General features: G+C 39.1%; 3 protein-coding genes across 3 annotated transcripts; 2 read left to right on the top strand and 1 right to left on the bottom strand.

Annotated features, from left to right (window-relative positions):
• Positions 1–113: 113 nt before the first annotated feature.
• LOC109473954 (39S ribosomal protein L52, mitochondrial-like) lies at positions 114–1,826 on the top strand. Its single transcript, XM_019774142.1, has 5 exons — positions 114–180; positions 442–532; positions 756–823; positions 1,010–1,074; positions 1,295–1,826. The coding sequence occupies exons 1-5, from the start codon at positions 132–134 to the stop codon at positions 1,463–1,465; spliced, it is 444 nt and encodes a 147-aa protein (XP_019629701.1). The 5' UTR covers positions 114–131; the 3' UTR covers positions 1,466–1,826.
• LOC109473953 (nudC domain-containing protein 1-like) lies at positions 1,674–5,442 on the bottom strand. The gene is made up of 9 exons (XM_019774141.1): positions 5,301–5,442; positions 4,842–4,996; positions 4,520–4,702; positions 3,983–4,163; positions 3,632–3,820; positions 3,175–3,385; positions 2,897–3,041; positions 2,616–2,741; positions 1,674–2,452 (listed from the first exon to the last, which is right to left on the bottom strand). The coding sequence occupies exons 1-9, from the start codon at positions 5,431–5,433 to the stop codon at positions 1,994–1,996; spliced, it is 1,782 nt and encodes a 593-aa protein (XP_019629700.1). The 5' UTR covers positions 5,434–5,442; the 3' UTR covers positions 1,674–1,993.
• An 871-nt stretch (positions 5,443–6,313) lies between these two features.
• Positions 6,314–13,555, top strand: LOC109473670 (receptor-interacting serine/threonine-protein kinase 1-like). The gene is made up of 14 exons (XM_019773626.1): positions 6,314–6,373; positions 6,799–7,149; positions 7,408–7,705; positions 8,001–8,179; positions 8,660–8,709; positions 9,077–9,226; positions 9,434–9,519; positions 9,956–10,268; positions 10,571–10,873; positions 11,130–11,287; positions 11,461–11,506; positions 11,684–11,848; positions 12,300–12,451; positions 12,644–13,555. The coding sequence occupies exons 2-14, from the start codon at positions 6,986–6,988 to the stop codon at positions 12,761–12,763; spliced, it is 2,184 nt and encodes a 727-aa protein (XP_019629185.1). The 5' UTR covers positions 6,314–6,373; positions 6,799–6,985; the 3' UTR covers positions 12,764–13,555.
• The last annotated feature ends 132 nt before the right edge of the window (positions 13,556–13,687 follow it).

Raw genomic sequence — 13,687 nt, 5'->3', positions numbered from 1 at the left:
CTTGCGATGACATATAGTGTTCCAATATTAAGGTAACTGATATCTTTCTAACTAAAGAGATATATAACTCACCTCTGTACGGAAAATTTGTGGTATCGTCCAGAAGAGCCCAAGAGACATTGCGATCCAAAATGGCTGCCTGGAGAAGTGTGGCATGCGTCCTTCGAGCAAAAATGCGAGGTTTGTCATCCCAGTGAATGATTTCCTGACTTTTCGAGTGGTTTGGATGTTAAACGTGTTGCACACGTTAGATTTAATATCCATAAAGCATATTATTTGCACGTATTCTTCGTGTTTTCTGCATGGTACCTGACACCCTGCATGCTACGAGGTCACTGATGAGCCTCCACTGATCTGACATCTCACCAAGCTGGTTATGAACCTCCTTGATCAGTGTTCATTGTGGAAGAAATACTGTGCACTGTTTTTTTGTCCAAACAGAGAGCTGGACATTCGGAGCACAGTCACCACACATAAACAGGTGCCTCTCCACCTCAGCTCACCTGTGTTCAGGAGAAACCTGGAGACAGAGGTAAGTGTATTACTATAATTTATTCTACCGTTATCAGTGGAAAACTAATTCCTACTGCCTTGGGTTTGTCATGAAAAGAAAGTTACAGTTATGCTGAAGGCACTTTCTAAAATAATCTTAAGCGCATGTAGTTAATATTGATACTTTTGTGTTGTTTTCCTCATAATTGTTGCCAAGTTGCAGTATCATTTAGAGAAGTCCAATTTGTTTCTGTCTCTTTCAGCTATGGTTTACCACCTCAGAAGAACGAGTATGGGCCACTCACTGACTTGCCAGACTGGACATTTGCTGGTAAGAACATTGATGTTACTACTGGTAATACCAGGTATTCTTATCTACTTTTAGATCCTGAACAAAAACAGCAACATAATGATCAGCAATACGAAGTCTAAAAGAGTAGTCCATCTTACATGTTTGATTGCAGAAAAATCAAAACAACTCTTTGTTTCATGACCTATCCCTGATGTCATTTCACAGATGGCAGACCAGCACCCATGGGCACGAGACAGCTGAAACGGTTGAAGGAGCGAAAAGAACTTGCTGTAAGCTCATCCCAATAATCTAATTGTTACCATATTTTAAGTAAATGGCTTCCAACACACAATTACTTACAAGTTTAGTTTGCAAGTCATGTATTCTTCACATATGTAGTACGATATCAAGTCACTCCTGATTTTGGTAATGGATACTTTAAGTATCACTCTATTGGAGTACAGTTTATCATTTTATATAAGGCTGAATATTATGTTAAATCTTTTCCAGGCCAGAATAGTTAGTCTTCTGGAGGAGGTTGAAGAGGGGAAGCAGGGTTATCTACAGAAGATAGAACAAGAGGCTGAAAAGGTTGCAGAGAAAGAAAGGAGACGACTCAAGCCAAAGGGAAAACAATTGTTACAGAAATCTAAACAAAAACACAAGAATGAGTCAATATGATACCTACAGTATGTGAACAACTAAAGTATAAGGAAAGACCATTTCACTACAAAATATTATTCTTAAACCAAGGACAATTTTATTGGTTAATTGACAGGTACAAGTATGTGGGAGCTAACACTGCCTTAACAAGCTTTACATTCTGGTTTCAATGCTACATCTTCCAAATGTACATATCTGATATGCTTACATTTTTCTCAGGAAGCAGTCAGAAAGCATACTGTAATATCTGTTCTCAGTTACACTTATATTCAATGACACCCAAATCAAGTACATGTATTGTCAAAAGTAAGTTTACAGCAATTTTTTGTCATCCCCATCAATACAATGTAGTAGCAACAAATAAATCTCAAAACAGGAATATTGAGTTCTCTATGTTTGGTTTTTGTGTAGTGATTGGTAAAAAGTAATTGCAGTATATGGCAAGCTGAAATTAAATCCTGATATGCAAATCCCTCTTCCTCATATTGCTCTGCTGTTCTATTAATCCATGGATAGTTTGCAATGCAGATAGTTCTGGAAAAGCCCTTAGTCTTCTGTATTTACTCTCACTGTTATCAGTTTGCTGCCAGTCAAAATAAACAACCGCTCATTTGAAACCTGGAATCCCATAATATTCTCAGCTGAATCTATGGCAACCACTTGCTGCTTGGCAATCTGCCCTATGACCCTCCCACTTTTCCTGTTTCGCACAGGGCTGGCTGTTGGGGTGGGCTGGCGGTACACATACACGTGCCTCACGCAGTCACACAGTGAGGCATAGGAAAAGTTAGGCGCACACATGGCAAACTTCATGTCTCGCTTAGAAGCCTGGACATAGCCTAGTGCATTAAAAGTAGCTACATGTGCAAAGGGGATGTCTGAGTTGTCTGAGGAAGACTTGGGCTGCCAGATGAGGGCGTCAACATCATGCCTCAGACAGAGACATGGTGCCTCTCCTGCCTCTATCTGTACATTAAACAGGGACTGATGACTGGACAAACTTGCCTGCAGAGAGAAAAATAAGGCAGTGAGCAAAATGCTAAATCATTTTGATATTATTTTAAAAACATGAAGTTAGAATGACCCATTGGGTTATATCTTATTTGTCTTGTCTAAAAGTTCAGCAAACATTAAAAGAATTTTGTAGAATCCATCAGAGCAATCTTACAGCATATGTATTCCTGTGGGTTTCACCATCCAGTCGCACCAGCATGGCAGAGTCCTCGGGGAAGGCATCACACTCCTCCAACTCCTGCGTGTTGTATGGCTTCTTGTCTGGGTCAGGGCTGGCATTCTGGTAAAAATGAAGGAGTATGTGCTTGTCATACCTGACAAAATATTGAACTGTAGTTCAATCTATCATGTGTTATATAATCTCATATAACACATATTTAACAATGACAGCAAAAGCATATGATGCTGATTTTCTAACATGCTATGATCTCTTACCAACTGATCAGATGTTAGCCCACTCAGCCTCTCATTCATCTCTGCTGCCTGATCAGGGTCAAGTGTGAGCTGGCCCCTAGTGTCCCCCACTACAACTGCAGGCCACATTGGTCCCTCTTCCCTTTTCTGCAGTAGAAGCTCCAGCCTGCAACATGTTATAGCATACATATTTTATCTGATTCTTCATTAATAGGGAAATGACAGGATGCAAATAGTCTTTTCCTGAAAGCAGAGTCAATATACAAATAACACAGAAAACTCAAAAATCTCACACTCACTCTTTTCCATCAAGAGTCCATGTGCAAGCTTCAACATCTACAGCACCACACAGTTCACCATCCAACAAGGGTTCCCTGTTCTTCACACCAAGCTTTATCCTCTTGGTCTCCAATATCAACTCTATGTCTGACTTTGTGGTCCCCTCATCAACTGTGAACTTCACACTCACATCTTCTGATGTCTGACCCCAGATGTAGGCTGGTTGCTTGGCTGAAGTGAGGTGTAAGAATGTAAAAATGTTTAGAGCTTACAACTTTTCATTCTTAGCAACTTTACAAACTGTCTTTCGCTAGCAAATACCATCCACAATTCACTTTACAAGGGTGTATTAACAGCATTCATGAACTTGTGTTATCTCTATCTTGAAAAGCAGACAATGTCAATCCTTTTGTATCTCTTGTCTGTAATATAGGGAATATTTCTCAAAGTCTTGAGATAAGTACAAGATTGCAATACCTGCTTCAGATTCTCCATTTGAGCTGTCTTCTTCCATCTCCACGTCCTTGGCTGTGTCTGACACCATCCTGAATGGCCTGTCACTTGCGATGAAGAGCCCCCTGCCTCCACGCTCTATAGCTGCATACTGGGGAGAAGTCTTCCCCTGTACCTGCCTCACCCGCTCAACTTTGAACCCACCAGATGTCCCTGTGGCAAGCATGGGTACGAAATCAAATATAAACCAAGTGATAAGATTTGATGATGTTTCACAGTCAAGATATCCTTTCAGTGAACTGAGGTGAAGCATTATGCTTTTTCCTGTAACCTATAGTGCAGTGCAGTGCAAAACCAGACATTTACGACATTTACCATCCTGTTTGGCCAGTGTAACCCACTCCAGCACCACCGTGAAGTCAGTCTTGTGTTCCTGTGGCACTTTGTCCATGTGTAGCAGCAGGGCCTCGATGTGCAGCACATTGTGGGAAATGTCAACCAGCGAGTGCAGAAGGGTGAAAGGTTGCTTATCACACAGCTCCTCTGAGAACACTATCTGTGGGATGTAAAGAATGGAGATTATAATAATCACTACAAACAGAAAGACATCTTTTTTATACATTGTGTATCACCTTTCATACAGTATTAGCAGCTAGACTGCCGATCGTTGTCAGAAGGCTGTCAGTGGGCACCGAGAAAAGAATGAAGTTCACATTTGCACTTCTGTCTATGTCTAATGGTACCTATTGCCTCTGGAAGTTTGCTCTATAATCCTACTGTTGTTGGAAGAAAAATTCTCCTTTGTCTGGCAATGTGAGTGTTAGGGATCACCAGAGTGCTCTTGAGCTGGGATTTTGACTTAAAACTGTCTACTATTATTGTTCGTGGCAGAAGTGTTTAATACAGTTTTACCTTCCATGGTTCTTCCTCCGGTGTGCCCCTGTTGTGGGTTTGAATGACCAGGAGTTTCCCGGCACCATCAGCGAGGACACACCAGCCACGAGAGGGGAAGTGTAGGGTGACGTTATGTCTCGTGCCTTGTGGTTCATCACATGGAATCTTCAGTACTGGTCTGGGAGGGTTGATCTGGGTGTCCTTCACACATAAAAAATAAATAAAATTGAATAATTGCATCATTAGCTAGTCTTGAATGTAGATGTCACAATCATATATAATTGTAAATTGTCCGTTCTGTATCTAAATATGTGTTTATTGTTTTACATCTAGTTCTCACCAGGATGATTTTGATCTGCTGCACAGTGTGTCTGTTGTCCACATAGTACACAGAATCAGGGTTCCACTGGTCCAGAGTCAGGTGGTTGTGTATCCCAAAGGCCCTGATGTGCTGGTAGGTGTACTCCTCCTCATTGAGTTTGACATCGTCAATCCCTATTCAAGTAAAGAATTAAAGAGTCTTCATACCAGTAATGTTACATGTTAGTGTTTTGTAAAATTACAAATATTTAGCCATTTCTGCTCTTTTAATCTGTTACTAAGAAATGGACTGATGAAGAAAATAGTCTTGAACAAATCACCAACTCCATTTTCTACCATGTACCTTTATGGTATGGATTCAAACCCTGATATTTACACCTAAGTCCTAGGCCTACTTCTACTTCTACTCTCTTGCACACAACGTATTAAAAACTTTTGGACCGTCGTACTGGATAGGGATCTAAACGATTAACGGTACCTGTGTCTAGATTAACAGCATACTGGGGAAGAGGGTCCAGAGATAACTTGTAGCCATCAAAATTGGCGTCGATGAGTGCACGATCTGGTTTGAGAGAATGCGTTGCGTTCACCTTTGCCGCGTTGGAAGCCATTTTGGTAATGAAGACTTTCTCATTTATTTGAAGGGAGAGGGTATGGTTTCACATAAAAAAACCCGACTACTAATAAACTCACACATACAATCCAAATAATAATTCTACATGCACAAAAGTCTTGGTCAACTATAATTATTTGACGTATACAGTTAAATATGACTGTTGTATCGCAGTTTACTGAAAAACACCCCTTGAAAATATTGAACTATTCTTTAGAACAAACCACTACTTCAATGGGTGGTCTATTAGATGATGACTAATATAAACGATAAGAAAGGGACATAAAAGCATAAAATGTACAAGAATAACAAAGTAATTTTTAATATTGCAAAATTTTTTTACATCAGATTATGACAGATTGACACCATATCCACAATAATAAATCACGCGATCATGTAGTATCGTCTGCCTCGTTTTCGCCCGAGATGGGGACGAGCACTTCCGGGTTTGGTCACAGCAATCGAAACTAGTTTGTTTCTCCAACGAAACTAGACCATTTTGGTGTGGGAAAACATTACACGAATTTCTCAACGTTATTTATCATATCTATGAGGTACGTCTGTTCAAGTTAGCCTTTTAGGTAAAACACAAGTCCGTGTGATGACTCATGTTTTGAGTCACGAGAGCAGGCTGAGCTAAAGCGGGGATTCCCCTAGCTGGGACTTTCCAGGATCCATATTTTATTTGCAGCAGTGTGAATATTTCTGGGCACAGCGTGTTGTTCACCCTAATTTCCGCCGGTAAAATATGTGTAAGATGTTGTTCTACACCTATCCTTTGATCCTTGGGTTGTAATCGTCGCGCGCGCCCAGTGTGGCTTCTGCAGACTTAGGCTAGGGGAAGTCTCTGAGCATATAATAATAGCAGTTTTATAATTATACAGTATCTAGATCTTCAAGTCTAGTACAGTACAGTCTTCTATCTACTTTCACTTCAGGTACGTCAATGATTCTCTTTGTATCTTTAACGTCTTTAGACAATGGTTACTTGTCCAATAGAGTTAAACATGATGACGTTTGATGATGATGGACTATATTAAAGCTAAGAAGGGCCCGGAAAATGTGAATGTAATCAAGGACATTATACATGTATAATGTTCATCTTGATGTAATTAAGTTGTTCCGGCATTTTCGACCGCATTTGGTGATTTGTCAGAAACAGGAGAGAAAATAGATTAAATGTATGTTGTATTTGATGAACGAGGATGTAACTTACACATGAAGTTAAAATTAAGAAATTCTGTCTTCATGTAGTTTAATATTTTAGTAAGTAATCAAATGATTTAACATCAGTTTTGAGCTTGTGTTACATTTTGATTTGTGTAATATACTATATATATAGTGTGTAATGTATTTCCTACAGATTGTCAACTGAAAAGAGATTTGGAGTCAACCAAGAAAGTCCTACGTGTATTCTCCCATGATCAAGTGGCTATAAGTCCAAACGTGAAAAAAGCACAGTGACAGTGGGATTCATGACAAGTTTACAGTGATATCATCCATACTAGTCTTGCCTTCCAAGTAATTGATGAAAACACAATAACATAACAATGCCAAACACATCACAAGACGTGAATGTACTTGAATTCAAGTCTCTCACTGTTGGGGAGACTCTGGGCAGAGGAGCATTTGGCACTGTGTTCAAAGCTAAGCACAAGCACTTGGGGGTTGTGGCAGTCAAACTTGTTTATTCCAGGAGTGACCTGGATGGAAGGTAAGAACAATGTTACAGTATTGTTTTGGTACATTTTAATAGCCCATATAAGTTTCTGATTTTTAAAAAAATTAATTGAAGTCATACACTTATTATTAATAAGTATGCATTTTGATTTGAATGCTATTTCTAATCTATGATTGTCTTGTTGTCAGCAGACATCAAAAACATTCTTCCAATCATAGATACAGAGCTTTGTAGCAGTTTACTATAGGTTTCAGAGATGCTTTACATTCTTTCAATTCTGCCTCTGCCTAGAAATGAGCTGGTTCTGAGACAGGAGGTAACCATGATGAACCAACTGAACTGTGACCATGTTGTTCGACTTCTGGGGATCGTCCTGGAACCAGGAAACTACTGCCTTGTGGTTCAGTACATGAGGTACGGTGGGCTGGCTGACTTCCTGACCAAAATGGACATCCCATGGCCCTTGAGGTTCCGGATGTCCTTCCAGATTATCCAAGGGATGAACTACTTACACCACATGACACCCCCTGTCATTCACAGGGACCTGAAGGCAGACAACGTACTGGTTGATGATGCAATTAATGTCAAGGTAATTAGCTCAAAAGATTTTGTTATACATATACCATATGTTTTACTGACTATCATTTCTTGTGTATGACTGCTACATTTAGTGGTCATTGGTAATGGTGTAGGTGACAATTTACTTTCATGATGTTACTGTTGTTTGGTGATTTGTATCTTCTTATTTTTACATTTGTTTCCATAGTTGAATGTCATAGAATTTTATGATCCACTTATGTAAATTGATTATTTTTAAAGGAAATTATTGTTACGTCTTTGTTTGATACTGTAACAATATTTTGTCCCTTTGCTGTGTTCCAAAGATTGCAGACCTGGGACTGTCTACATGGAAGACCTGGAGAAGCCTGTCCAAGCTGGAAAGTAGACAGAGGGGTGAACAACCACAACACGAGAGACAGCGTATCGGCACCATTTCTCATGTGGCTCCTGAATGTTTGCAAGATCCCAACCGCAAGCAAAATGAGAAGAGTGATGTCTACAGGTATGAATAATCAAACATCCTATAAAGTTCCTTTCAGGTAACAAAACAAACTTTCTTTGAAACCAGAGTACTGTTCCAGTTCAACTGAGAAGACCACACAACTGAAGGAGTGGGGACAGGGGGTTAATCTAAAAGGTGAAGTGTGGCCACTGAATAATTACTGTTACAGGAAAAGGCATCAATGCTGCACTACCATGACTAATTGGTTCAAGACTTTGCTGGGTTGACAGTTTAGACAGAGAATACTTCAAAAGCCAGAATTACATGTGTACCATAGTTACATGTGATGTGTACCATGAAATTACCGGTGGCAGTAGGCGTCAATGACGCCCCAATCTAGCATTAAAACTTTGAGCATTAATGCAGCACTGAGCAACACTTTCGTAAGCAACAAGGTTGAACCTCCAATGGGTTGAGACATATGTTTCACTTTCAAACTAACTTCATTACGGTAACATGTTTGTATTCCTTTGTATGCAGCTTTGGGATTGTTCTGTGGGAGATTCTGTCAAGACAGCGGGTCTTTGGAAGTGAGGAAGCTTTCTTCAATGTTATTATATAAAAGCTTGTTCTGAAATAGAAAATTCTATGACTTTGCATGTACATGAACTAGTATGATACAACTAGTTAACAGAATGCCAAGTCAACTGTGTCAATCTTCACATCTAACTCAAAATTTTTGTAAATCATAATTTGTGTAATTCAAAAAAGGCACATTGAAGACAAGAATATCCTCTTTTGAATTAACATGAACTGCAATGCTTTAAAGTATTCATCATTGGGAAATTGCATCATGCAGATTCACCTTAGAGTCAAAAGTTAAGTTACTGATTAACAGAGCTTCAGTTGCAGCATACTTGTAAATACATTAAGCTTATTGTGGATTGTTCTGAACAGATGCACTGAACTCTACGACCCTAGCCTTCGGTATTGTATCAGGGAAGCGTCCAGACCTCCAGCTCATTCCACCTGGTAGTCCAAGTGAGTTGGTTGAACTGATGAAAAAGTGTTGGGACCAGGAGCCAGACCGTAGACCAGACTTTACAGGTAATTCTAGATAATTCACCACAATTTAGTATATTTGGTTTCTTCCAAAGGGGTACCAATGATTGAATAATGTGTTGATGACAGTCTTTGAATCTGATTTAGTTCGGGCCATAAAGCAAAGACCTTCCACAGTCCTTGAAGTTAGTAGAAATGACTGGACCATCAATCTACCATGTTTCAAAACTGAATCACTTTATTTTCTTTTAGGATGCAAGCAGGCTATTGAACCTGTTTATGACACAAGCTATGAGCCTGATGTGGACAGTGCTGTCATCTGGACCAAGCAAGAACTTGTAAGGCCTTATATTTTTAAAGTTGAAATCAAGATATAATGATTATTTTGTTTTTGTGTAAGTGATAACCCTTTGCATCATTGTCAGACTTCTTTTTCTTCACTATTGTACTGGTTTGTACGATGAATACTTACAGATACATGTGCATGTGATAAAAATAATCTTGCCACAAGCTAATAAAGAAATTAAAGGTTTACTGCTATATCAATTTGAATGTGCTTATTTAAGCATACTTACATGCATACATAGTAATAATGATATTAACTTCGACTCATCCTGAAACGTTCATGGATGTCATCCATTAAAGATATCAGGAGTCCAACTGTCTCTCTATAATTACAGTAACTTTGTTTGAGTAAGTGGAAAATTTGTTAGGTACCCACATGCTTTGTATGTTGTAGTTGATATGTGTTGTAACATTTTATTCCCTCAACAGCAAAAGATGGACAAACTTGTTCATCATCCTGGAAGGGGGGTTTATGCTCAGGATTCGGCACAACAGGACCCTCTACCATCCATGGAGACTACAGTGGACCAGCCCCCACCAACTGAGCCAGATGCACAAGATGGAGAGCCTCCTACCATCTCCCAGACTGTAGAGGCTGAGGGGCAGGGGCAGCTGAACGAGGCTGTGGCAGACTTGAGTCTGGCCCACAGCCCCTCTGAATCTGACTCATCTCTAACGGTTGATGCAGAACTTGGAACTCCCTCACCTCCCCCAACTGATGAGAAGAAGTCTTTCCCAGCTGGTATGATGCCAAAACTTTGGTCTATATAAAGCAGTTGATGACCATTGATAGATACAGTTGATGACCATTATGGGTTCATGTTGTGAAATAAGATGATTAAACACCTCCTGTTGACTTATTAAAAATGTACGTTTAATTTATAAACTTCAAATTGCATGATAATTCAGAAAGAAGAAAAAGCCATTTCATATCATAGGATACAAATTTAGGTGATGATGAATACCTCTGTTTTTTTACAAGATTTATCAGTCATTTTCAATGCATGTCCAGTTTCTAATGACGACAGTGATGTCTTTTCTCAGGTGACAGAAAAGAGAGGCCTGCTACAGGTGCAACAGGTGCTACACCTGTCAGGGCCACAGATCAGCATGACATCAGGTTCAATCTGCAGGAGTCTTCTAAATACGCCAATAAGGGAGAGGCCCAGGACTGTAAGGGGGCCAGTGCACAGGAAGAAGGGCCCCAGCATCCCCTGTTGACTAGCAGAGGAAAGGGTGCAAAACCTATAACAGAACACGTACAGTTCACCAGTCCTGTGGAGTCATCAGAGAAGAACACCTCCATTCCAACTGCACAGCAGTATGCAATGCCCCCTAGGCCACAAGGTCAGTATTACAGCAGAATGTTGTCAAAGTTAGATGTTTTTGTTTCAGACAAAAGAAACAATGTCTAAACAAATGAATTGTCGATGGGTATTGAATACTACTGTAAAAGTACCTTTGAAAACAATTACATGCACATTTAAAAAGCAGACAAGTACATGTATTATGTGTAACAACATAAGGGGGTATACAAAAATGGGAGTGTCAAAAGAGGATTGTTATGCAAATATTTCAAACATTACTCACTTTTTTCTTACAGCTGGACCTTTCTACGCTACTGCAAGTGGACCACCTGGTCATGGTCAGTACCAGCCTGCCTACCTGCCGGCCCCAGGTGGGTACTGGTACACACCTGCACCTGGTATGCAGCCAACGTTCATCCCACAAGGGTTTCCTATGCCCTCATGGCCACAACAGGTTAGCCACATGTGTATTTGTGCACTCAGATATATGATGTTTAGAACTGCTTGTTCTATACTTATATCATGGAACATTGAAAATGGATTTTGTACACCTGACCTAATGAACAGATTTTTAATCATTAAAATATAATTAACTGTAACAAAACTCATGTCTTTTCATTACTGCAGGGAGGTGGACAGGGACAGAATGCCCCCATTTTCTATCAGAAACAAAGTAAGAAATGTTATCATATTGTCAGAATCATCCAATTAAATAGAAGCTTTTTTTCTTAAATAACATGATGAGTATGTGTCATGTAGTATGTGTGATGCATGATGCCAGCAGTCGCTGACTGTGTTCCATGTGTATTATGTTGTCACAATCCAAATCAAATCAAATTGAATACCCTAGGCTCTGACGGCAGCACCACAGTGACAATGACCATGAGTAATGTAGAAGGGGTGCAGATTGGTGACAAGAACGTGATGTATGTGGGTGGAGCCCAGGGTCCACGATCAGGAGGTAGGCATCACCCGGTCCGCCAGGGCAACATTACATACAGGGGCAAGATCACAGGTAAGATTGACATTGGCTAATGTTATATCTAAGAAGTCCAGTACTCATTCCTGTGTATTTGTAGTGTCAGGAAAGATGATTCAATACTCTGGTTTAAGACAGGGTACACATAAGGTGTAAGGGAAGATAATCAGACTGTACAGCAGCCTATTGGTGTACGTATACATGCAGTACATGTATAAAGAATTACATTTTGTGTGTCTGGTTATATATATAGTTATAGATATCCAATAAGGTGTCAATGTTAATTTCACAAAGGATCTCTTTTGAAAAAAGTACATGTATCTTGTAATTACATCAAATGATTTTGTGAAAATTTTCTTTAATCATGATATGCTGATGAAGATATTCAATATAAAAATTAGAAAATATTGTAAAATACCGGTAAACCTTATCATATCTGAAGAAAAAGCATTACAATGATACTATTTTTTTCACTTTGTGAATACAGAGTCTACTAGGAAAGTAGAAACCAGAGACATCCAAGCAGTGCAGGAAGGAATTGGAAAGCATTGGAAGGTACTGGCAAGGAAACTTGGTTTCCTGGAAGGCAAAATTGATAGTTTTGACCATGACTTTGACAGAGATGGACTTGATGAAAAGGTTGGTGACCACTATTAGTTATTTGTTATTAAATGCTCTTATAGGCACATAGATTTGAACATAACATAACATACTGGTAACAATTGATTGATTGATTGATAGAAAGCTAACATTTGTAACATTGTTGTGCAGTGCACACATCATGTATATCATATAATTTGTTGTCATTTGCTTGCCGTTCTTTTTCTATAGGTGTACCAGATGCTGAGGAAGTGGAGTATGGAGTGGGGGAAAGATGCCACAGTGAAGGCATTGGCTGATGCCTTATGTTCCATTGGGAAAGCTGATGTGGCAGCTCTGCTGAAAGACTAAGCATTTCACTGTTCATTAATGAATTCATGCTAAATTCTGTGACAAATGGGTATATGGTTGGTGGAAGGCTTAAGAACAGACTAATGAAGGAGCAGATAGATACAAAGAAAGGAGCATTGATTTTTTTATTATGTAAGTAATGACCAAAGAATTTGTCAAAGGGAAAATGTGTACATGAGTGTGTTTTATGATAATGTTACAAATTTCTGGTACTTGCAAGATATTGTATTTTCTACATCACAAAAATTTTATCAATGATAATACATGTAACAGTGCATATGCTGCTGTTGTAAATCCTTCTCTGAGTTTGCAAAATCAGACAGGATTTGATGGATTCCTACAGCAGCAAATTACAATAATTTCTGGGCTCTTGCTGCCATTTTGTCCCCAGCATATGGCGTCCTGAAATTCAATACTTAAGACAGAAATAAAACTTTAGACCAGTAATACTTTGTTAAAGCACTCTACATTGTCAGGTCAGTGATAGTTTGTGATTATGTCTGTATGTTGGTGTTTCTTCTTTCTCAGAATGAAGATAATTCAATAAGACTGTTTGACACTTTTACTGATATTCTATGTTAAGATGTTAAGTGTTAGTGGTGGTAGTGTTTAGTTGCAACATTTTTCAGATTTCTGAAAAAAAAAGTATTTTTAAAATGAAACTTGACTGTCAGCTAAGGCAAAGTACTGCCTGTTGTCATGAAAATTATGTTTGAAATGCAGACTTATACTGCCCAAGATGTGGTTAGAATAGCCTTATAGTCAGCTCTGTAGTCATGTCAGGGGTGAATCATAACTTTTTATCTCTGATGATAACTTACCTGGGACCAAGGTGTTGCAAGTATTGTCCATAAACTGCACTTCTCTTGGCATGATTACTTCTGTTTCAAGGAAAACATTTTGCAATGTATAAAGAATATTAGA

Source organism: Branchiostoma belcheri, unplaced genomic scaffold (genome assembly GCF_001625305.1).
Source record: "Branchiostoma belcheri isolate BF01 breed outbred unplaced genomic scaffold, Haploidv18h27 scaffold3, whole genome shotgun sequence".
Classification (NCBI taxonomy): Eukaryota; Metazoa; Chordata; class Leptocardii; order Amphioxiformes; family Branchiostomatidae; genus Branchiostoma; species Branchiostoma belcheri.
This window is presented reverse-complemented; position numbering and strand designations above follow the sequence as displayed.